This window comes from Rhinichthys klamathensis, unplaced genomic scaffold (genome assembly GCF_029890125.1).
Source record: "Rhinichthys klamathensis goyatoka isolate OS25496 unplaced genomic scaffold, OSU_Roscu_1.1 h1tg000135l_1, whole genome shotgun sequence".
Lineage (NCBI taxonomy): Eukaryota > Metazoa > Chordata > Actinopteri > Cypriniformes > Leuciscidae > Rhinichthys > Rhinichthys klamathensis.
Genome location: NW_026606670.1, coordinates 1,968,999 through 1,992,386, shown reverse-complemented (window position 1 = coordinate 1,992,386; position 23,388 = coordinate 1,968,999). Strand labels below are relative to the sequence as shown.

The following is a 23,388-nucleotide window of genomic DNA, read 5'->3' as shown; positions in this document are numbered from 1 at the left end:
GTTTTTGAAAGAAGTCCTTTATGCTCACCTGGTAATATTTGTGAAATATTGTTTCAAAATAAAAATAAAACCTTTTCTGTTTTTAATATATTATAAAATGTAATTTTATAGGTTCTTCATTATAATTAGTATTAGTTTCTTTTTAACTAAAAAAAACTTACCACAGTTTTTTGAACAGTAATTTAGATAGATTAAGCATCCTCTTCACTATTTCTCTTTCTCATATTTGCTAACATGTTGGCTTCTGTTCCCTCCTAGACAAAGAAGAGGTTCAGAGGAAGAGGATGAAGGCACTTCCTCAGCCCTACGATCACTGGCGGGGAGGACCTCAAGGAGGAGCAGGGGCCTTTGGAGGTCCTGGATCTGGAACAGGAGGAGGAGGAATGGGAGGAGGTGAAACATTTTAAATCCCTAAACTCTGAGGCTACACATGTACATGGTTAATTCAGTTATTCTGGTGGTGTGTCAACAGAAGTCTTCATATATGTATCTTCGTGTCAATTACGTCCTTAGGATTTCAATTTAATCATACGATGGATGGTTCAGGGTTTTTCGGTGGTGGTGGATTTGCTGGAGGGCCACAGATGTCAGGCTCCACCCCACAGTCTGATGGATCTCAGAATCAGCCAACTAACAGACAAACTCAGTCTGGTTCTCCAGTGCAACAGCAGCTCATTCAGATTGGTGAGCATAATTATCTTTCAGGTATCATTAAACTCAAGGCATTGAGATTTTGGGTGCATGATGCATGTTTCCTTCCTGTATTGTTTCCAGCCGCAGCTCTGCAGAATCGCGCCACTTTGACAGCCAAGTGCACTGCTCGTGCTTTGTTACAGTACTGCAGTACAGGGGATGTGCGCCCCCTGCTGGTTCTGCAGAGACATCTGTGTGGAGTGCAAGATGAGAACGGAGACACGTATGTCTTTTTCAGATCTCTGCCTTTCAGCTTGTATCCGGTCTATTGTATCAATGTCTTAACGCATGTCAAGTATACTTAATTCCAGGTTATGTGTCTGCTACCTTTAAACCTTTCTAGTATAGTTAGTGTATTTTAAGTTGCTTAAAAATCTTTGATCTTTAACAATTTCACTTAATTTTTAAAAAAGATTTTTAGTGTAGTAACTTTATTTTTAAATGCATTTAAACGATACATTGAATGAAGAGAGGGATTAAGTGCAACACAATAGTGATCAGAGTTTGTATTAATCTGTGTCGTATTTTCCCCATAGGCCTCTGCACTTGGCCATTATCCATCAGCAACCTGCTGTGGTGCAACAGCTTATTCAGGCCCTGAACAACACCCCACAACAGAAGTTCATCAACAAACTCAACCACCTCAGTCAGGTAATTTAGCATCTATATGCTGTGAAAATGCTCTTTTTAATTTATCTTATAATTTTTGTTTTATGTGACATGCTAATGATTTATGTTCATCTTTCTTACCTTCTCCAGGCTCCATTGCATCTGGCTGTGATCACAAAGCAGCCCAAGTTAGTGGAGATGCTGATGAGAACGGGGGCAGACCCAAGCCTGCTGGACCGAGAGGGCAGGACAGCGCTTCACTTGGCCGCCCACACCGGCGATGAGGCCGTACTACGAGTGGTCCTGGGCCTGCTGGGAGAGCGCTATGTCCATTTAATAAACTCTGCTGACTTCTCAGGTAAGCGTTACACATGCCATTGTCTCTCAGTCTTCATTTAAATGGTGCTGAAGGTTGTATGTGGAATATTATAGCACATACTGATATTTATTTTCACCTTTCCCGCTTTTCAGGTCAATATCCAGTCCATCTCGCTGTAAAGAAAGACGGAGAGCACTGTCTTCGATTGTTAGTGGAGACAGGAGCAAAGATTAACATGCCAGAGCAGAAAAGTGGCTGTACAGCTCTACATCTGGCAGTGAGGGATAACCTGTTAAAACTGGCCTGTAATCTTATTACTGAGGTAAAGGATTTATGGAGCATTTCGGTTAGCATTAGGGGTTCAGAGATACTGGAACCGTTTCACCCTATTTAGCACACTTCAGCATAGAGCCAGCACAAATGTTTTGTCTTTAAAAGTGACAGTTTTATGTTTGTCATTTGTTACAGCTAAAGGCTGACGTGAATATGTGTACCTACGGGGGCAACAGTCCTCTTCACTTTGCTGCCAGTCAAGGCTCACCACCTCTCTGCTCCATGCTGATAGCTGCAGGTATCTGAGAAAACTCTTTTCTTACAAATGTAATGCAGATATCAGGTACTTCAAAACCTCTGAAGGACAAAACCACAATGACTAGTCATTGAGAACATGCTCATGTTGTTTTGTTATTAGAGCAAAGATGAACTTTTACTATATAGGATGTGATTTAGGTAAGGTATTTGATAGTTTTCCACATTTCCTTATGTTACATTCATAGGAATCGCTCATAATTAATGACATATGAACTGAATAACCAATTGAAATCAATATCATCATATTCAGAGCCAATGACTAGGGAATAAGTCAAGTTTTGGTTCAGTGATATGAAAGCTTTGTTTGATGAATCCATCTGCCTTGTCTTCTGTTTTAGGTGCTGATAAACGTATGGAGAACGATGAGCCTCTTTTCCTGAGTTTATCTTCCTCTGATGAAGATGACGAGAGTGAGAAGAATGATGCCAATAAGCAGCTTCCAGATGACATGGTTCAGCAAGTTCAATTCATGTCGATATCATCCGAGAGGGGAGCATTTAACCCACGCAAGAGACCTGCTGCGGGACACACACCATTTGACCTGGCTAAATGTCAAAAGGTTTGAGTTTTTGTATCCATCATAATTGCATACAGTGTGTGAGCGTTTGGAGGTGGATTAATAAATACATGTAAAAGATTTAACCTTTGAAACATCATTGTCTTCAACAGGTTAGAGATCTATTAGATGGAAGGAAAGGCCCCAAGTCCAGTTCACTCGCCCCCAAGAGGACCAAAATAAGCACTGACGAAGGTAATGAGACTTTATGTTAGGGCTGTTTTCGACTAAGGATTTTCATAGTCGAATCTGATTCGTTAGATTTTGCCGTAGTCGACTGATAGTCGAACCTTTTTTTTCTTTTTCTTTTTTTTTTAGATGGCAGCTAGACGTTCGGTTGAATAACTGTTCGTCGTCTGTTATAGGACAACTCGCTCTACGTTTATTTAAAATGAACAGCAAGACAACTAGAAGTGAATGTGCTTGAATCCTTAACAACAACAACAACAAAAACGTTGCAATGAACGTGCTTTATTTTAAATAAATCACACACAGTAAACAAAACCTTAACAAAAAAACTTTGCAATAAACTTTGCAATTTAGACGCGCAAACTGCGTGCCGGTGCGGTGAGACATAGCCTACACGCTCGGGCAGATTCGGCTTGAAGTCGTTCATCCTTGGATGCGGCGTCGCGCGCTGTTACAAAAAAAGCTGTGCACACAGCCAAGCGAAATGGGGTCTTGCCGGTCTTGCGCACCAAACGCGTCATTTTTTGCCGTGTGCACCTTGCGCTCGTGCGGACGCATCGAGTATAAACAAGGCTTTACTCCATGTCAGCGCGCGCTCTGATCGGTAAAGGTGCACAGACCTCTCCCGAATCATCTCCAGCACTCAGCCTCCGACGCACCACTAACTCCGCCTCCGCTTCCCTCGTAAGATGATATTAGTATTTAAACATTCTCTATGATAAAAAATGTTTGTAAAAAATATTTTAATAGCACGGTTTTGGCGGTTATAGAGTTCTAATGACGGTGTTCAACTATAACCGTCGGTCTCACGGTTATATAATAACCGTCACACCCCTATTGGTTACATAACACTTCCCTACTATTCGACTATGAGGTTCATAGTCGAATCGAATCGTCGAATCCTCGACTATTAGAAGTCAGCCCTACTTTATGTGCTTAATGTTCTCAAAAACTCTACTACTTCACTTCTAGCATGTGTGACTGATCGGTATTCCTCTTCCTGCAGTGAACCAGGGTTTAGACAGCGAGGTGCTCATGAAACTGTGTGGTATTCTTATTGAAGACCATGTGCCCTGGAGAGAGCTGGCGGAAAAACTGGGCATGCTCACACTCACTCACCTGTTCCAGGAGAGCGCCTCGCCCTGCCAGAAGCTTCTCGAGAACTACCAGGTAAGAGACTGTCATTGTTCTCTTGGTTTGCCAACTGCCTTTATATTGTTAAAGGGGTCATATAATGCCATTTTTGTACAAGCTAGTATGATTCTTTAGGGTCTAAATTAAAAGTTTGTAATATACTTTAATTACAAATTCTCATTAGTATTGTAAGAAAACACTTATTTTACTTGGTCAAAAACAGCTCTGTTTTCAGCACGCCGTTTCAGTGTATATGACTTTAAATGATAATAAGCTTTGCTCACCCCGCCTCTCTGTTCTGTGTGTACACCGCTTGTAACACAATAACCATAACACGTTGTTCAGTATAAATGTGGGATTATGAATTATATTGAGAACATCATACATAGAAAACATGCCGTAATGTACGTAATGTAAGTGTAAACCTTAGACGCATTCATTGTGAAGCGTGCAGCTAGCGATTTGCAAAGATTAATATAAATATTAATATAAAGTTTAATAAAACGTTACACTCACTTCAGTTGTTCTAGAGGTTCAGCAGGAACACGAATAGCTGGTACCGATCCTTTTTTCAGGAGCAGCTTCTTAGCAAAACCAGCTTTATACTGACCCTCGTTTATAAAGCAGTCTGCTGAGAAATGATTCGCGCAAACATGAAAGCATTGACGTTACTCGTGGGGAATATTCCCTTCGAAAACAAACTCAGCCACTGCGGCTTCAGCGGTTCGGATTAAGGAACATTAAAATGACTGCTGTGTTCGTTATTACACCCAAGAACAGAACACCACAATCGCTTAGACACCATTCTGCTCATAGACAGTGCTCCGGCATATCAACAATGACCGTGCCGGTCCGCGCAGACTATGATTGACAGCTCTCACGAGCGAGGGCGGGTCTGTGTTGAAACGTTGCTGTCAATCAACAATCGTGGGAGGGGCTTCCGAGCGTGTGACGTCACACGGTCGAACGGCTCGATTTGAGGCAGGGGAAAACATATAAGGAGATTAAAACAAAAACACTGGATGGATTTTTATCATTATATGATGTTTGTGTACAGGCACTGCCAACACACATTTCAGTACAATCAACTTGTAAAAGTGCATGTACCATTATATGACTCCTTTAAATAGATGTTGGTTATGTTTGGAACCACATACTAGCGTACCAATGACTTTTTCTGCATATAATGCACATTTTCTGTGAGGACTATTGTATTTGCAAAAATGTGTAAGACAAGACTGTCCTTGCACCTTGTCATATGTCAATGCATTGCACTTGACTTGACCTTCCATTTAAAGTGTAACTAATAAACTGGAAGTAATATCAGATTTTTTATAACATCTTTAACTCATTATTTAACTGCAAAATGTTTTAATAATAATAAAAAATAGTTTAAAGTTATTAGAATTCAAAACTAATTACATGAGGAATGTGGAGCAAATAAATTAATACTAAATAAATGTCCTAAAATGTATTTATTTATTTACTAGTATTTATTAAATAAATATAATATTGAAGAAATGTATTAAATGTGCAGAATACTATTACTTTCTTAAAACATGTAATTTGATGTGTTCATGTCATATGACAACAATGTAGCATACTAGTATTGGAAACATTTATCTTTGCTTAATTAATTTTCTCATACTGCTTTTTAGTTTGATTAAATAAGGGTACGTTTTCATGACAATAATGTACTAATTACGTACAGACAACAGCATTGTCAAAACAATCCCCGTTCACACGGATCCACGAAAACGATTAAAATGGCTGTATCACACATGCCTGACCAGTAGTAAGCGATGTCACTTTGTAAAGAAACACTACACACCTATAGACTGAACATGTAATACCCATCCACATGACGTCACCCTTTTCACAAATTTGCATTTGAAACCCATTTTCAAAAGTTTGTGTTTTCAGGTCCCCAAAACGCTGTTGTCATATAAATGAACAGTCAAAACGCATAAAAAATGTTCTGTTAAATTGCTCAATAAATTTACTAAAATGTATTTACTCATTACACATTCTTCATGTAATTGGTATACGTTTCTGAAGCCTTTAAAATGTCTTTTTAGCAAAACATTTTCTTGTAGATTGTATGTTTTTTGACTAGATGCATTTGTAATTGCGTTTGTGTTGGCATCACATACAGTATGAGTGGTTCATAAGTGTGTTTATGTGTGTTCAGTTGAGTGGTGGTCCTGTGGACGGCCTGGTGGAGGCGCTGCAGTCTCTGGGTGTGAATGAAGGAGTGAGACTTCTGACAGCCAGCCAACCCAGAGAGGACAAGCAGAGCTCAGGTACGTTTCACACTTTGATAGAGAAACAGGGTCACCTCTGAGACTAACACACAACCTTTGGTCAGTAAATTGTGAATACAACACGCTTTTCCTTCTTCCAGATTCTAAAGAGGACAGTGGCTTTGGGAGTCAGTCCATTGGAGAACAGATGGGAAATCCTGCAGTGGGCAATCACTGATTATCAGGATCTATTCATTGAGGACAACTTGGCACTTTATTTGACTTTTTTCAGGTGCAAACTGGTGGACTGTTCATCATCTCAAAGTGGAAATACAGCACGTCACAGGAAGGATTGAAAAGAATCTTTTTGAGGTCAAAAGCCCTCACTGGTATTACATAACAGTAAGACAACATGACATAAATCAGTTGATCCTCTAACCTCTGAGGTTTGGAGTGAAGCTGTAGTCTTAGTGCAGTGCTTGTATCTAAACAACAAATCTCCAACTGAGACTTTACAGTAATTTAACAGTAATGGAATTGCTATTTCCCCAGCACAGCTGTAACCTTGGAATATGTTTCCGGAATGTTCTATGGATGTTTTTAGTATGCTCTCTTTTGATATATATGCAACCTTAGAAAAATTAAGCGACATGATGTAAATTGAATCACATCTTTGCATTTTCTCGATACATCATACTTTTTATTTATGTGTATTTTTGGTTGCAGTTATACGTTTGTTCAGAGGTGAGTGAATATGTTTGTTTTAATAAAGTTATTATTTCATAATTCTGTGTCTTTTATAATGTAAGAGTTCTAAATGCTGACTGAATAGGAAAGAAATATGCATACATGCAGTAATAGTAAAAATAAGAAATGTTTCTTGAGCAGCAAATCAGCATATTAGAATGATTTCTTAAGAATCATGTGAGTAATGATGCTGAAAATTTAGCTTTGCCACCACAGGAATTCATTGTATTTTAATAAATTATATAAAAATAAAGTTACAATTGTAATATTTCAAAATATTACTGTTTTCTGTATTTTTGTACAAATTAATGCTTGGTGAGCTTAAGAGACGTTAACGAATCATATCTGCCCCCTATCGAACTTTTGAACAGTAGTGTATATATATTTTTTTTTTAATAAAAAAATATTAATCCTTTTCACAGTTATCCTTTCAAAACATATTTATTTTGCCTTTATAACATATTTACTATGCCTTTAAAACATACAAACATAGCATTATTTTTACTGAGCGGCTGTAACATAATTTTCACATTATATACAGCTAGAATGGATGAAACACACCAAACACAAAAACTAATTTATAAGAAATAAGTTACATTTACAGCAAAATCTTTGGGTGACACCAAACTACTTGGAGTGGTTAAGTGTTCCCTATAAAAAAAATTGTATAAACCTTTTAGTCAATAGCTTCAGTCACAAACAAATATTCAAGACTGATAATAAATGTTCAAAATATATAAATAACTCTTTTCATTAAATACACCTAATATTCATAGTGCAGTGAAGCGTAACACTATTGAAGTGCCATTGGATGGAATTTGGGTCCAAGATCTTGTCAAAATGATTTTGCAAGTGTATTTTATGTCCTTAATGTCTGAATTTGATCTATATGCTGGCGGTGTTAACAGTCAGTTTAGATCTTCATTTGCATTAGCGTGTTGTTTTACAGGTTTTACAATTTCTTGGATCCTTCATGTTTCTGATATCAACAGGACAATTCATGAGGTTATGATAAGCAGCATAGAAGCTTACCTTCACTCTCCTACAAAGCAATATTACACATGAATTCATTGAACATAAGAACGCATCAGTTTGTAAACAGGTAGAATTATTTCCGACCAAATAACACTCCTTTGAGCAGGTCTCAGTGCAATTGAGGTATAAGATGTGGTTGCTCTGGACAAACCAGCGTTTAGTGCCTCCTTTTAGTGTGTTTTACCACAGCACTGAATGAATTACAAATTTGAAAAATGAGTGCCTGAGAATTCAATGGCTTGGCCATATCCAAATGGGATTTGACACAGAGAATTTGCATCACGTCATTCTCAAGCTCAATACACATTACATTAAATAATACAATGGGGTCGATTATCGTGATGACTTTTAACAACCGTTTCACATGGTAATTAGTCAGTAAAGACATTCCTGTTGAAATGACAGCACGTAATCCCTTGTGAAAAAGAAGTACACTTTAGCATACTTAAAAAAAAAGTACTTGTTACAGAAATAATATACTTTAAAATAATATTCTTCTCTGTGAAGTGAGAACTAAATGGAATTTTTTGCTGACAGTTAATTGTACGTTATTTGCAATTCAATGAAAATGTATTCGTTTAAATGCATATTAAATATGAATAGTTGAATTTAAGAGTGTCTTATTTACACAAGACGTAAGTACATATTTATATGTAACTTCATAATTACTTCAGTTGCCTTTGAAATATGGTTAAATTATACTGCCGAATGTACTGACATGCATTAACTGTAAACTAAAATACAATTTAATGTAATTTCTTATGAAAATTGAAAGTCATATTTAAATATTTTTGTAATTACATATTTGTAATGATGAAGTTGCTATTTAGTACATTTAAAATATATTACCTTTAAATGTAATATCACATAACACACTAGTTTAAAACATGAAAAAGATTATTAAAACATGATGATTTACAATGTACTTTAAAAAAAGTCAAACTTTACATTTTAATGTATTACAAAATGCACTTTTGTTAAACACTTGCAGTGCACTTCAGCACACTTAAGTGGCCATTAATTTCATTCATATTATATTATCCGTAAGTCCAATTTAAAAAAAAAAAAAAAAAAAAAAAAAAAAAAAAACTTTCAAGATTTGAAGTACACATACAAGTGCACATACAATACAGTTAAGCTCACCTATTTCTCACAAGGGATGTGCTATCTGCATTGCTATTATCACTAGTCCGTTATGGTATAAACAAAAATAATGCATTCATATTCTCAATAACTACAACAAATGAGGAACTGATTGTCTTCAAACTCTTAGGCATGCTTTGAGACGTGCTTTTAGAAGGTTTAAATGACTATACAGACTAAATTCTCAAACATCCTATGAGGTGTTAAAGCGTTTGATCGACCTCAGATGATGAAATGATAGTCTAAAAAGCTAAATCTACAATGCTTTAAATATATAAAGTGAACAACATACAGTAAGTTCACAGGATAAAGAGGATCACTATTGATTTGGTTGTCGCTTCCAAGGGTCACCAAATGAAGTTTGAACATCAGCTTGTTCAAACGAAAAGCCACGAGTGTTTTAAACCGATGATCAACAAGCATAATACACAGATAAACCGAACAGGTCTGTGGCAAAAACAAGGACTGACATAAATAAGACAATGTGAGGCTGGTGCTCCTTCTCTTCCGCCCACTGGCAGATTTGGGCTTGCAGTTAGTGGCCAGAAAAGCATGCTTCACCAGCAGCCATGTGGGGCACAGCAACCCCAACCACAGTTAATAACCATGACGACTTGAGGGCAGCCATCAAAGTGAACTGCAGACGTCCTGGTAATGCCCTATATTCAGCCGCTGAATGGAGATAAGTAACCTCTTCCGCCCTGGTCCTCTCACTGTTTGACAGCCTGTCTGTAGCTGTGTCTCTGACCGTCTGAGTGTTTGGTCCTCTTGCTGCCGCCGCTGCTGCTCCTGCTCGAGTCTTTGGTGCTGCTGGCATGACTGCTGGCATGACTGCTTGCATGACTGCTGGCATGACTGCTGGCATGACTGTGGTCCTGTGGTAACGTGGGGCTGGAATGGGCCCTCTGCAGGCCACCATCGTCAAACAAACGGGCTTCAAACGCTCCCAGGTCTGTTTCCCCTGTCCGGATCTTAGCTCTCAGCAGCATTGCATATGTTCCGTAGCGTGTTTTCTACAGGATACATTAAGGAAGATTTATAAATGGCTTATCTGAGGTCCACAAAAATCCCTCAGGGGAAGGGCATAGTGAAAATGTGATGTTTTTACCTCAAAGTCCAGGTACTCTTCCCTTTGCTTGTACTCTTCTTGGTCCTTGCTTTTGGTCCTGCGGTCTATGTGTAGGGTAGAGCGCAGTTCCTGGAGATCAGCAGAAATGGCTCGAAATCGTGTCTCGTGAGACTTCAGCTGCTCCTCCTATTATCATAATGAAGAAAAAAGCCACATTAGAAGAATGACATTTCTTTTGTTAATATGCTAAAAACTCAAGTAATATTATTTAAAAAACATGGAATTATTAAAAAGTAAAAATAATTAAGCAGTAATGCTGTTTTTAAAAATATAAATATTTGAAAAACGTTTGTATCAAAAATCAAAGTCACCAACTGTAACATATTAGACTTAGGGGAGCAGAGGGATCCATATGCAGAGATTTATTAGAAGCAAAAGGGTGAATATCACAGAGTCGTAAGCTAGCCAATAAAGTCCAGGGTCAAAAACCAAGAAAACAGTCCAAACAGGCAATCAAATCCAAAACACAAATCCAAGAGAGTAAACCGTATAAAAAGGCAGATAATCCAAAATCAAGGCAAGTAAACAATGGGAAAATGCTCAGAATTGTAGACCAGGCAAACAATACTTTGCAATGAACAAAGGGAATCAGGCTTCGTAAATAGGAAGTAGAAAGTAACCATGTGACAGGAACAGAGGATAGAGTTCAGTATACAGATGAGGGTGTTCTATGGCGGTTAGGAAGGGAAACCTCAGGTTGGTACAGAATCCATAAATTTAAAAAAATGGAATCAGTTCCATCAATTTCTAGTGGTGGTTCTGTATAGGTTGCAGGGTAAGCGGGCTTGAGAAGAAAAACATGGAACATAGGTGAGATTCTGATTGAAGCAGGGAGTTAACTATGTCTTCAGCTAGGCCAAATATTCTTAATACATGGTTGAATATTGTCTCAGCAGTGTCAATAGGACAAGGCAGTCCTTTAAGGGGCACCAACCTGCAATACTTAGATTATCTGTCCATTATAACCATGACATGGTATAGCCGTTTAGCATTTTAGTAATGAAGTCTACGGCAATATGGGACCAAGGCCTTCTGGGAATGGGGAGGGGTTCTCGGAGTCCTGTGGGGAGGTTTCAAGGTGTGCGGGTTTGTGTACAAACTTGACATTGGCCACCAGAATTGTTGTCTGACCATAGCACTGGTGCGGTTAAAGCCAGGGTGTCCGGAACTAAGTAATGTGGTAATCCACTGAATAACTTCATTGCGTTGGTTTTCAGGCACAAAGAGTTTACCTGCAGAGCAGTCAGTGGGAATTATGCCAGGTTGTTGGGAGTTCTCGATGTCTGTCATGATATCCCACCTAATCAGCGCAACAATAGAAGGGTCTAGAATGTGGGAGTTGGAAAGGTTCACTTGAGCCTTTTCGTAAATACGTGATAAGGCTTCAGCCTTGCCTTTCTTGAATCCAGGTTGATATGTGACAGTAAAGTTGAATTTTGTAAAGAACAATGACCATCTTGACGAGGATTTAAACGTTTGGAGGAATGGATGTATTCTAAGTTCTTGTGATCAGTGAGTACAGTGAATGGGAATTTGGCCCAGTGTCTCCATTCTTCTAATGTGGATTTTGATGGATAATAGTTCCTTGTCTCCGACGTGGTACTTCAGTTCGGCTAGGGACAGTTTGCAGGAATAGAAAGCACAGGGTATACAGCTTGGCTATATCACCATCTTTTTGTGAGAGTATGGCTCCAGTTCCAGTGTCAGAAGCATCAACTTCCACAATGAATGTTTTTTTTTTGGGTATGGATGATGGGAGCTGAAGTGAATCGGTTCTTGAGTGTTTAAAATTAGCTGTGTGAGTCAACTACAAAGTCTTGCGTTTGCCTTTTGACATGGAAGTTAGGGGACTGGCAACAGAGCTGTAGAATCCTAAGAAAGACTGTAGAAAGACTGTAGTTCCTTAATATTTTGAGGTTGTGACCACTGGAGGACGGCATTGACTTCGCCGTGGTCCATTTCTACACCATCAGGTTTGAGAACATAACCCAGGAAAGAGATGGTGGTTTTATGGAATTCACATTTTTCTGCTATGACATACAGTTGGTGAGTGATGAGATGTTCTAGGACTTGATGGACATGTGGGATGTGTCCCTGTTCAGAATTTTAATATATGAGAATATATAGAAGATGACACGGTGATTTATTAAGTCTTTCAGGATTTCATTCATAAACGATTGGAAGATGGCGGGTGAGTTGGACAGGCCATATAGCATAACTCGGTATTCAAAGGGGCCAGCGTGAATGCTGTTTTTCACTTGTCGCCAGGGTGGATGCGGATGAGGTTATAGGCACTCCTTAGGTCAGTAGTTCTCAACCTTTTTTGGGCCAGCGCCCCCCATCCATTATCCAGGTCCCTTACCCCAAAATTTGACATTCAAAATTGAACGAACAGCAGATGTACCACGAACAGCCAGTCAGCAAACAAGAAGCATTCTTGTAAATTATTTTCAACAGAGAACATTGACAGAATGATTTATTTGAACTTTCGAATTCAAACTTTCGAAATTGATTTGAAAATAAGTGTGAGCCCTGTGCTTGATGTTTTTCTGCTAATTTCTTTACTGCGGGTTGCAGAGACGTTAGTTTCAGCCGTAGTGCGCCTGAGGCATGCAAGTCCAAGCGATTGCGGTACTTAGACTGCATGTGGATGACCTTGCTGAATCCCTGCTCAACGAGATATGTTGTTGAAAAAGCAAGAATCAGCAGCCTGATCTTTTGCCAGAGAGCCGGATACCGCTGGGCATATTTGACCCACATGCTGCACCAGCCAGAGGTGCAAAAAATAGCCTGGGCTTCGTAGTCGCACTGGATGTCGACAAGATGCTCCTGAATAGCGGGCTCGCATTCGATCACATATGTTTGAAAGGGCTACACAACCCAACTGGGAACATCAAGGTTAAGGAGGTCCCGGAAGCGGATCTCCATGTCGGCCTTAACCATCATCAGGTGGTCAGTGTAAACTAGGAGGAGGTCATCAGTAAGAGCCTCAGACACCTGTAATGAGTAGTATTTTACAGTTTAATTAGGGGCCAAGCACCGAAGGTGCAGAGGCACCTATTGTATCTGTTAGTTTTCTTATTAGGGGCCAAGCACCGAAGGTGCAGAGGCACCTATTGTATCTGTTAGTTAGGGGCCAAGCACCGAAGGTGCAGAGGCACCTATTGTATCTGTTAGTTTTCTTATTATTATTCTTCTTCTTCTTCCGCAAATGGAAGTCTATGGCAGCCCTATGAACCGTATATAGGAAAATGATGAAATTTGGCACACTTATAGTGATGATAATGAAAAGTAATTGTAGCAAGTTTTGAGTCTCTAGGACCAACTCTATAGCGCCACCACCAGTTCAAAAATTCAACATTGAAATGGTTATAACTTTTGTAGCCTTTGATCTAGAGACATGAAACTTAGTACACCTGATTCCACTCATCATGTTGATTACAACCAATACCTTACATTAAGACCCCTGCCCATTACAGTAGTGGCCATTTTGAAAAGTACAGTAATCAGTTTTTTCCCTACTCCTCCTTCAAATTTTGTCCAATTTTGTCCAAACATGTGCTCAAATGATCTTCGGACTGAGCCGCATAGAAATGACTGAACAGAATTTTTTGCTATACTGAAAAAAAAAAAGTTATGATGTCGCAAACTTAACAAGGTCGACCCAAAATTGGTTCAGAAGCTATAGCTCGGCCAAAGTTTGATCAATCGAAACGAAAATTGGTACGCTTCATCGGAAGCATGGTCTGAGGGTGCATGCCAAAGTTGGGAACAGCGCCACCTATGGGTCATGAGATATGAAAAATAGCTATTTTGGCCAATAACTTTTGAACAGTTTGTCAGAAAATCATAAATGTGGTATCTATGGATTCCTTGTGTCATGTCAATTCTGGGGATATCAATTTTGCCAGGATTGGATGTACCACGTGTCCGCCATTTTGAATTTTGTCATAATTTGCCATATCTTTTAAAATATTTGACATATCTTCACAAAATTTAGTATGGATCATCATTTGCATAGCCTTAAGGTACCTGAGAAGTTTGAACACAGCGCCACCTAGTGTTCCAAAGGTATAAGGTTTTTTGAAAAAAAGCTTATAACTTTTGCAAATATAGTTCAAATTTTAATTTCTTTATGTCATTATATTCCTTGGCTTATACCGATTATAACGATATCTCGTTTGTCATTTTCCAACAATGTGACTGCCCGCGATATTGGGGCAAATGAAAAACAGTTTTTTCGCTACTCCTCCTTCAAATTTTGCTCAATTTTGTCCAGAATTTTATCAGATGGTCTTTGGACCAAGCCGCACAGAAATGACTGAACAGATTTTTGATTTTTGCTACCGTTCCCGAGATATTCGTCTCTAAAGTTGACCTAGCCTGTGTTTGTTGCCTTATGCTAGTTAGCTTAGCATAATAATTGGTTAGCATGCTAACCAAATGTCATTCTTTCTAATGCGTCTCTTCAGCTATCAGGATAACCATAAGCTACATTAGCATTATGCTAGCTTAGCATGCTAATCTGGTTAACCTGCTTTTGTGTGCTCATTCTTACACTGAAGGATCTCCTCTGCAGCTTGTGATTGTATGTCCTCTGAGTGGCGCAGTCTGCTAAACAATGTGTTACTAATCCTGAGCCGTTCCGGTTGTGGTTTCAAGCCCCATGTTATACAATTTCAAATCATTGTGTAATGTTATGTAATTTGGAGCCAATTGCTGCAGTTTTACCTTTAACAACTCAAGTCTCCGTAAAATTTGAACAAACCACTGTTTATGACTACCATGCTGTGTAAAAAAAAGGTTATAGCTTTGAAGAAATTCTAATAATTTAATATGTAGCAACTGTTTAACAATGGGAATTTTGATTTGAACAATTGGTAAGTTGAATAAGTTTTCAAATTAAATCCAAATATGTCAAACATGGTCAAAAGGTGCTTGGCCCCGCAATCACTGCTTGCAGTTATATTTATTAGGGGCCAAGCACCGAAGGTGCAGAGGCACCTATTGTATCTGTTGGTTTTCTTATTAGGGGCCAAGCACCGAAGGTGCAGAGGCACCTATTGTATCTGTTAGTTTTCTTATTAGGGGCCAAGCACCGAAGGTGCAGAGGCACCTATTGTATCTGTTGGTTTTCTTATTATTATTATTATTCTTCTTCCGCAAATGGAAGTCTATGGCAGCCCTATGAACCGTACATAGGAAAATGATGAAATTTGGCACACTTATAGTGATGGTCATGAAAAGTAATTGAGCCAAATATTGAGTCTCTAGAACCAACTCTATAGCGCCACCACCAGTTCAAAAATTCAACATTGAAATGGTTATAACTTTTGAACCCTTTGATCTAGAGACATGAAACTTAGTACACCTGATTCCACTCATCATGCTGATCACAACCAATACCTTACATTAAGACCCCGCCCATTACAGTAGTGGCCATTTTGAAATGTACAGTATTCAGTTATTTCGCTACTCCTCCTTCAAATTTTGTCCAATTTTCTCCAACCATGTGCTCAAATGATCTTCGGACTGAGCCGCATAAAAGTACTGTTCCCGATTTTTTTGTTATACTGGAAAAAAAAAGTTGTACTGTCGCAAACTTAACGAGGTCCACCCAAAATTGGCTAAGAGGCTGTATCTCGGCCAAAGTTTGATCAATCGATACGAAAATTGATACGCTTAATCGGAAGCATGATCTGAGGGACCCTGCCAAAGTCGGGAACAGCGCCACCTACGGTTCATGAGATATGGAAAATTGCTATTTTGGCCAATAACTTTTGAACACTTTGTCAGAAAATCATAATTGTGGTATCTATGGATTCCTTGCATCATGCCGAATCCGTGGATATCGATTTTGCCATGATGGGATGTACCACGTGTCCGCCATTTTGAATTTTGTCATAATTTGCAATATCTTTTAAACTATTTGAAATTTCCTCACCACATTTGGTATGGATCATCATTAGCATGGCCCGAAGGTACATGAGAAGTTTGATCACAGCGCCACCTAGTGTTCCAGAGATATCATTGTTTTTTGAAAAAACGCTTATAACTTTTGCTATCATTGCTTGAAATTTGATTTCTTTATGTCAATATATTCCTTGGCTTATGCCGATTTCAACGATATCTCATATGCTATTTTCCAACAATGTGACTGGCCGCCATATTGAAGCGAATGTAAAACAGTTTTTTCGCTACTCCTCCTTCAAAATTTGTCCAAAATTGTCCAAAATTTGCTCAAATGATCTTCGGACCGAGCCGCACAGAAGTACTGTTCCCGATTTTTTTGCTACACTGGAAAAAAAAAGTTATGATGTCGCAAATTTAACAAGGTCGACCCAACATTGGTTCAGAGGCTGTAACTTGTGAACAGTTTGTCACAAAATCATAAAATTGGTGTCTATCGATTCCTTGCATCATGTCGAATCCGATGATATCTATTTTGCCAGGATTGGATGTACCACGTCATAAGCTAAATTAGCATTAAGCTAGCTTAGCATGCTAATCTGGTTAACATGTCACTCATTCTCACACTGAACCCTCTCCTCTGCTGTTTTGAACTTCACGTCCTCTGAGTGGCGCAATCAGCTAAACCATGCATCTCGAATCCCGAACCATTCTGGTCGTGGGTTCGAGTCCCATGTGGGACGGCTTTAAAAATTGTGTATAAAGTTGTCATTTCAATTCCTTCCGGCTCTGCTGTTGGTGCTTAAATGCTCGCTGTGCTTCATTTACATGTATATTCAATTTGTGCTGTTTTTTCTTGCGGCTCTGCACTGCTATTGGTGCTTAAATGCTTGATGCGCTGCTGTACTTGCAGTACTTGCTGTACTTGCTGTGCTTGCTGTACTTGCTGTACTTGTTGTACTTGCTGTACTTGCTGTGCTTGCTGTACTTGCTGTGCTTGCTGTACTTGCAGCTTGCTGTACTTGCAGTTTGCAGTACTTGTTCTGCTTGCAGTGCCAAGCCTTTGAACTTTGCTGTACTTGTTCTAATTGCGGTGCCAAGCCTTTGAACTTTGCTGTAATTGCGGTGCCTTGCAGGGCTTGGCCCCGTGTTGCTGCTTGCAGCTATATTTATTATTATTATTATTCTTCTTCCGCAAATGGAAGTCTATGGCAGCCCTATGAACCGTACATAGGAAAATGATGAAATTTGGCACACTTGTAGTGATGCTAATGAATAGTAATTGGACCAATTTTTGACCCTCTAGGACCAACTCTATAGCGCCACCACCAGTTCAAAAATTCAACATTTAAATGGTTATAACTTTTGAACCCTTTGATCTAGAGACATGAAACTTAGTACACCTGATTCCACTCATCATGCTGATCACAACCAATACCTTACATTAAGACCCCGCCCATTACAGTAGTGGCCATTTTGAAATGTACAGTATTCAGTTATTTCGCTACTCCTCCTTCAAATTTTGTCCAATTTTCTCCAAACATGCACTCAAATGATCTTCAGACTGAGCCGCATAAAAGTACTGTTCCCGATTTTTTTGTTATACTGGAAAAAAAAAGTTATAATGTCGCAAACTTAACAAGGTCCACCCAAAATTGGCTAAGAGGCTGTATCTCGGCCAAAGTTTGATCAATCGAAACGAAAATTGGTACACTTCATCGGAAGCATGTTCTGAGGTCCCATGCCAAAGTTGGGAATAGCGCCACCTACGGGTCATGAGATATGACAAATTGCTATTTTGGCCAATTACTTTTGAACAGTTTGTCAGAAATTCATAATTGTGGTATCTATGGATTCCTTGCATCATGCCGAATCCGTGGATATCGATTTTGCCATGATGGGATGTACCCCGTGTCCGCCATTTTGAATTTTGTCATAATTTGCAATATCTTTTAAACTATTTGAAATTTCCTCACCACATTTGGTATGGATCATCATTAGCATGGCCCGAAGGTACATGAGAAGTTTGATCACAGCGCCACCTAGTGTTCCAGAGATATCATTGTTTTTTGAAAAAACGCTTATAACTTTTGCTATCATTGCTTGAAATTTGATTTATTTATGTCAATATATTCCTTGGCTTATGCCGATTTCAACGATATCTCATATGCTATTTTCCAACAATGTGACTGGCCGCCATATTGGAGCGAATGTAAAACAGTTTTTTCGCTACTCCTCCTTCAAAATTTGTCCAAAATTGTCCAAAATTTTCTCAAATGATCTTCGGACCGAGCCACACAGAAGTACTGTTCCCGATTTTTTTGCTATACTGGAAAAAAAAAAGTTATGATGTCGCAAATGTAACAAGTTCGACCCAACATTGGTTCAGAGGCTGTAACTTGTGAACAGTTTGTCACAAAATCATAAAATTGGTGTCTATCGATTCCTTGCATGATGTCGAATCCGATGATATCTATTTTGCCAGGATTGGATGTACCACGTCATAAGCTAAATTAGCATTAAGCTAGCTTAGCATGCTAATCTGGTTAACATGTCATGGAACTTTTTTGTGAACTCATTCTCACACTGAACCCTCTCCTCTGCTGTCTTGAAATTCACGTCCTCTGAGTGGCGCAATCAGCTAAACCATGCATCTCGAATCCCGAACCATTCTGGTCGTGGGTTCGAGTCCCATATGGGATGACTATAAAGTTGTGTCATTTCAATTTCTTTATCATACTGAAAAGCATTGTACTATTCTTTCTTCCTATTAAATACAACGTGTGTTTCATTTAAATGCAAAGTCTTTATTTTGAGTCCATTCTCTTTTTTACTACTGAACCTCGGCAGCTGGATGATCTCATTTCTTTTATGAGGTAAGAAGTTAATGAGTAAGAATACTTTGGTTATTAAAGTTTCTTTTAAAGTTTGGAAAGCAAAGTATTTTTAAGTACTTTTTGAACCCATGGAACCATTGAAGGCTTGGCCCCGTAAGGCTGCTTGCAGCTTTAATTAGGGGCCAAGCACCGAAGGTGCAGAGGCACCTATTGTATCTGTTGGTTTTTAGGGGCCAAGCACCGAAGGTGCAGAGGCACCTATTGTATCTGTTGGTTTTCTTATTAGGGGCCAAGCACCGAAGGTGCAGAGGCACCTATTGTATCTGTTAGTTTTCTTATTAGGGGCCAAGCACCGAAGGTGCAGAGGCACCTATTGTATCTGTTGGTTTTTAGGGGCCAAGCACCGAAGGTGCAGAGGCACCTATTGTATCTGTTGGTTTTCTTATTATTATTATTCTTCTTCTTCTTCTTCCGCAAATGGAAGTCTATGGCAGCCCTATGAACCGTACATAGGAAAATGATGAAATTTGGCACACTTGTAGTGATGCTAGTGAATAGTAATTGGACCAATTTTTGACCCTCTAGGACCAACTCTATAGCGCCACCACCAGTTCAAAAATTCAACATTGAAATGGTTATAACTTTTGAACCCTTTGATCTAGAGACATGAAACTTAGTACACCTGATTCCACTCATCATGCTGATCACAACCAATACCTTACATTAAGACCCCGCCCATTACAGTAGTGGCCATTTTGAAATGTACAGTATTCAGTTTTTTCGCTACTCCTCCTTCAAATTTTGTCCAATTTTCTCCAAACATGCACTCAAATGATCTTCAGACTGAGCCGCATAAAAGTACTGTTCCCGATTTTTTTGTTATACTGGAAAAAAAAAGTTATAATGTCGCAAACTTAACGAGGTCCACCCAAAATAGGCTAAGAGGCTGTATCTCGGCCAAAGTTTGATCAATCAAAACGAAAATTGGTACACTTCATCAGAAGCATGTGTTGAGGTTCCAATGCAAAGTTGGGAATAGCGCCACCTATGGGTCATGAGATATGAACAATTGCTATTTTGACCAATAACTTTTGAACAGTTTGTCAGAAAATCATAATTGTGGTATCTATGGATTCCTTGCATCATGCCGAATCCGTGGATATCGATTTTGCCATGATGGGATGTACCACGTGTCCGCCATTTTGAATTTTGTCATAAATTGCAATATCTTTTAAACTATTTGACATATCAGCACACAATTTGGTAGGGATGACCGACACCATGTCCTAAAGCGACATGAGAAGTTTGATCACAGCGCCACCTAGTGTTCCAGATATATCATTGTTTTTTGAAAAAACGCTTATAACATTTGAAAATATTGTTCAAATTTTGAGTTCTTTATGACAGTATGTTCCTTGGTTTATGCCGATTTAGACGATATCTCATTTGTCATTTTCCAACAATGTGACTGGCCGCCATATTGGAGCGAATGTAAAACAGTTTTTTCGCTACTCCTCCTTCAAAATTTGTCCAAAATTGTCCAAAATTTGCTCAAATGATCTTCGGACCGAGCCGCATAAAAGTACTGTTCCCGATTTTTTTGCTATACTGTAATAAAAAAGTTATGATGTCACAAATTTAACAAGGTCAACCCAAAATTGGCTAAGAGGCTGTAACTTGTGAACAGTTTATCACAAAATCATAAAATTGGTGTCTATCGATTCCTTGCATCATGTCGAATCCGATGATATCTATTTTGCCAGGATTGGATGTACCACGTCATAAGCTAAATTAGCAATAAGCTAGCTTAGCATGCTAATCTGGTTAACATGTCATGGAACTTTTTTGTGAACTCATTCTCACACTGAACCCTCTCCTCTGCTGGTTTGAAATTCACGTCCTCTGAGTGGCGCAATCGGCTAAACCATGCTTCTCGAATCCCAAACCATTGTGGTTGTGGGTTCGAGTCCCATGTGAGACGACTTTAAAATTGTGTATAAAGTTGTCATTTCAATTCCTTCCGGCTCTGCTCTGCTGTTGGTGCTTAAATGCTCGCTGTGCTTCATTTACATGTATATTCAATTTGTTCTCTTTTTGTTCTTGCGGCTCTGCACTGCTATTGGTGCTTAAATGCTTGATGCGCTGCTGTACTTGCAGTACTTGCTGTGCTTGCTGTGCTTGCAGTACTTGCTGTACTTGCTGTGTTTGCAGTACTTGCTGTACTTGCTGTGTTTGCTGTACTTGCAGTACTTGCTGTACTTGCAGCTTGCTGTACTTGCAGTTTGCAGTACTTGTTCTGCTAAGCCTTTGAACTTTGCTGTACTTGTTCTAATTGCGGTGCCTTGCAGGGCTTGGCCCCGTGTTGCTGCTTGCAGCTATATTAGCAATTGTTATTGTCAGAATAATAGTTTTCTTCTTCTTCCGCAAATGGAAGTCTATGGCAGCCCTATGAACCGTACATAGGAAAATGATGAAATTTGGCACACTTATAGTGATGGTCATGAAAAGTAATTGAGCCAAATATTGAGTCTCTAGAACCAACTCTATAGCGCCACCACCAGTTCAAAAATTCAACATTGAAATGGTTATAACTTTTGAACCCTTTGATCTAGAGACATGAAACTTGGTACACCTGATTCCTCTCATCATGCTGATCACAACCAATACCTTACATTAAGACCCCGCCCATTCAGTAGTGGCCATTTTGAAATGTACAGTATTCAGTTTTTTCGCTACTCCTCCTTCAAATTTTGTCCAATTTTCTCCAAACATGCACTCAAATGATCTTCAGGCTGAGCCGCATAAAAGTACTGTTCCCGATTTTTTTGTTATACTGGAAAAAAAAAAGTTATAATGTCGCAAACTTAACGAGGTCCACCCAAAATAGGCTAAGAGGCTGTATCTCGGCCAAAGTTTGATCAATCAAAACGAAAATTGGTACACTTCATCGGAAGCATGTTCTGAGGCCCCATGCCAAAGTTGGGAATAGCGCCACCTACGGGTCATGAGATATGACAAATTGCTATTTTGGCCAATAACTTTTGAACAGTTTGTCAGAAATTCATAATTGTGGTATCTATGGATTCCTTGCGTCATGCCGAATCCGTGGATATCGATTTTGCCATGATGGGATGTACCACGTGTCCGCCATTTTGAATTTTGTCATAAATTGCAATATCTTTTAAACTATTTGACATATCAGCACACAATTTGGTAGGGATGACCGACACCATGTCCTAAAGCGACATGAGAAGTTTGATCACAGCGCCACCTAGTGTTCCAGATATATCATTGTTTTTTGAAAAAACGCTTATAACATTTGAAAATAATGTTCAAATTTTGAGTTCTTTATGACATTATGTTCCTTGGTTTATGCCGATTTAGACAATATCTCATTTGTCATTTTCCAACAATGTGACTGGCCGCCATATTGGAGCGAATGTAAAACAGTTTTTTCGCTACTCCTCCTTCAAAATTTGTCCAAAATTGTCCAAAATTTGCTCAAATGATCTTCGGACCGAGCCGCATAAAAGTACTGTTCCCGATTTTTTTGCTATACTGTAATAAAAAAGTTATGATGTCACAAATTTAACAAGGTCAACCCAAAATTGGCTAAGAGGCTGTAACTTGTGAACAGTTTGTCACAAAATCATAAAATTGGTGTCTATCGATTCCTTGCATCATGTCGAATCCGATGATATCTATTTTGCCAGGATTGGATGTACCACGTCATAAGCTAAATTAGCAATAAGCTAGCTTAGCATGCTTATGGAACTTTTTTGTGAACTCATTCTCACACTGAACCCTCTCCTCTGCTGTTTTGAAATTCATGTCTTCTGAGTGGCGCAATCAGCTAAACCATGCATTTCGAATCCCGAACCATTCTGGTCGTGGGTTCGAGTCCCATGTGGGACGACTTTAAAATTCTGTATAAAGTTGTCATTTCAATTCCTTCCGGCTCTGCTCTGCTGTTGGTGCTTAAATGCTCGCTGTGCTTCATTTACATGTATATTCAATTTGTGCTGTTTTTGTTCTTGCGGCTCTGCACTGCTATTGGTGCTTAAATGCTTGATGCGCTGCTGTACTTGCAGTACTTGCTGTACTTGCTGTGCTTGCTGTACTTGCAGTTTGCTGTACTTGCAGTTTGCAGTACTTGTTCTGCTTGCGGTGCCAAGCCTTTCAACTTTGCTGTACTTGTTCTAATTGCGGTGCCAAGCCTTTTAACTTTGCTGTAATTGTTCTAATTGCGGTGC

General features: G+C 39.1%; 2 protein-coding genes across 4 annotated transcripts in view; one reads left to right on the top strand and one right to left on the bottom strand.

Annotated features, from left to right (window-relative positions):
* Positions 1 to 247: 247 nt before the first annotated feature.
* Positions 248 to 7,120, top strand: nfkb2 (nuclear factor of kappa light polypeptide gene enhancer in B-cells 2 (p49/p100)). The gene is made up of 12 exons (XM_056257215.1): positions 248 to 393; positions 514 to 684; positions 775 to 916; positions 1,230 to 1,344; positions 1,453 to 1,660; positions 1,774 to 1,943; positions 2,090 to 2,192; positions 2,551 to 2,771; positions 2,882 to 2,963; positions 3,964 to 4,127; positions 6,283 to 6,394; positions 6,496 to 7,120. The coding sequence occupies exons 1-12, from the start codon at positions 285 to 287 to the stop codon at positions 6,570 to 6,572; spliced, it is 1,674 nt and encodes a 557-aa protein (XP_056113190.1). The 5' UTR covers positions 248 to 284; the 3' UTR covers positions 6,573 to 7,120.
* A 2,113-nt stretch (positions 7,121 to 9,233) lies between these two features.
* The window catches only part of psda (pleckstrin and Sec7 domain containing a), an 82,857-nt gene continuing 68,702 nt past the window's right edge, over positions 9,234 to 23,388 (bottom strand). For all 3 annotated transcript variants that reach the window (XM_056257211.1, XM_056257214.1, XM_056257213.1), the window contains 2 exons: positions 10,368 to 10,514; positions 9,234 to 10,272 (listed from right to left, as the gene is read on the bottom strand). In XM_056257211.1, the coding sequence (XP_056113186.1) occupies positions 9,970 to 10,272; positions 10,368 to 10,514 (450 nt within the window). In that variant the 3' untranslated portion in view covers positions 9,234 to 9,969. The remainder of the gene's footprint in view (positions 10,273 to 10,367; positions 10,515 to 23,388) is intronic.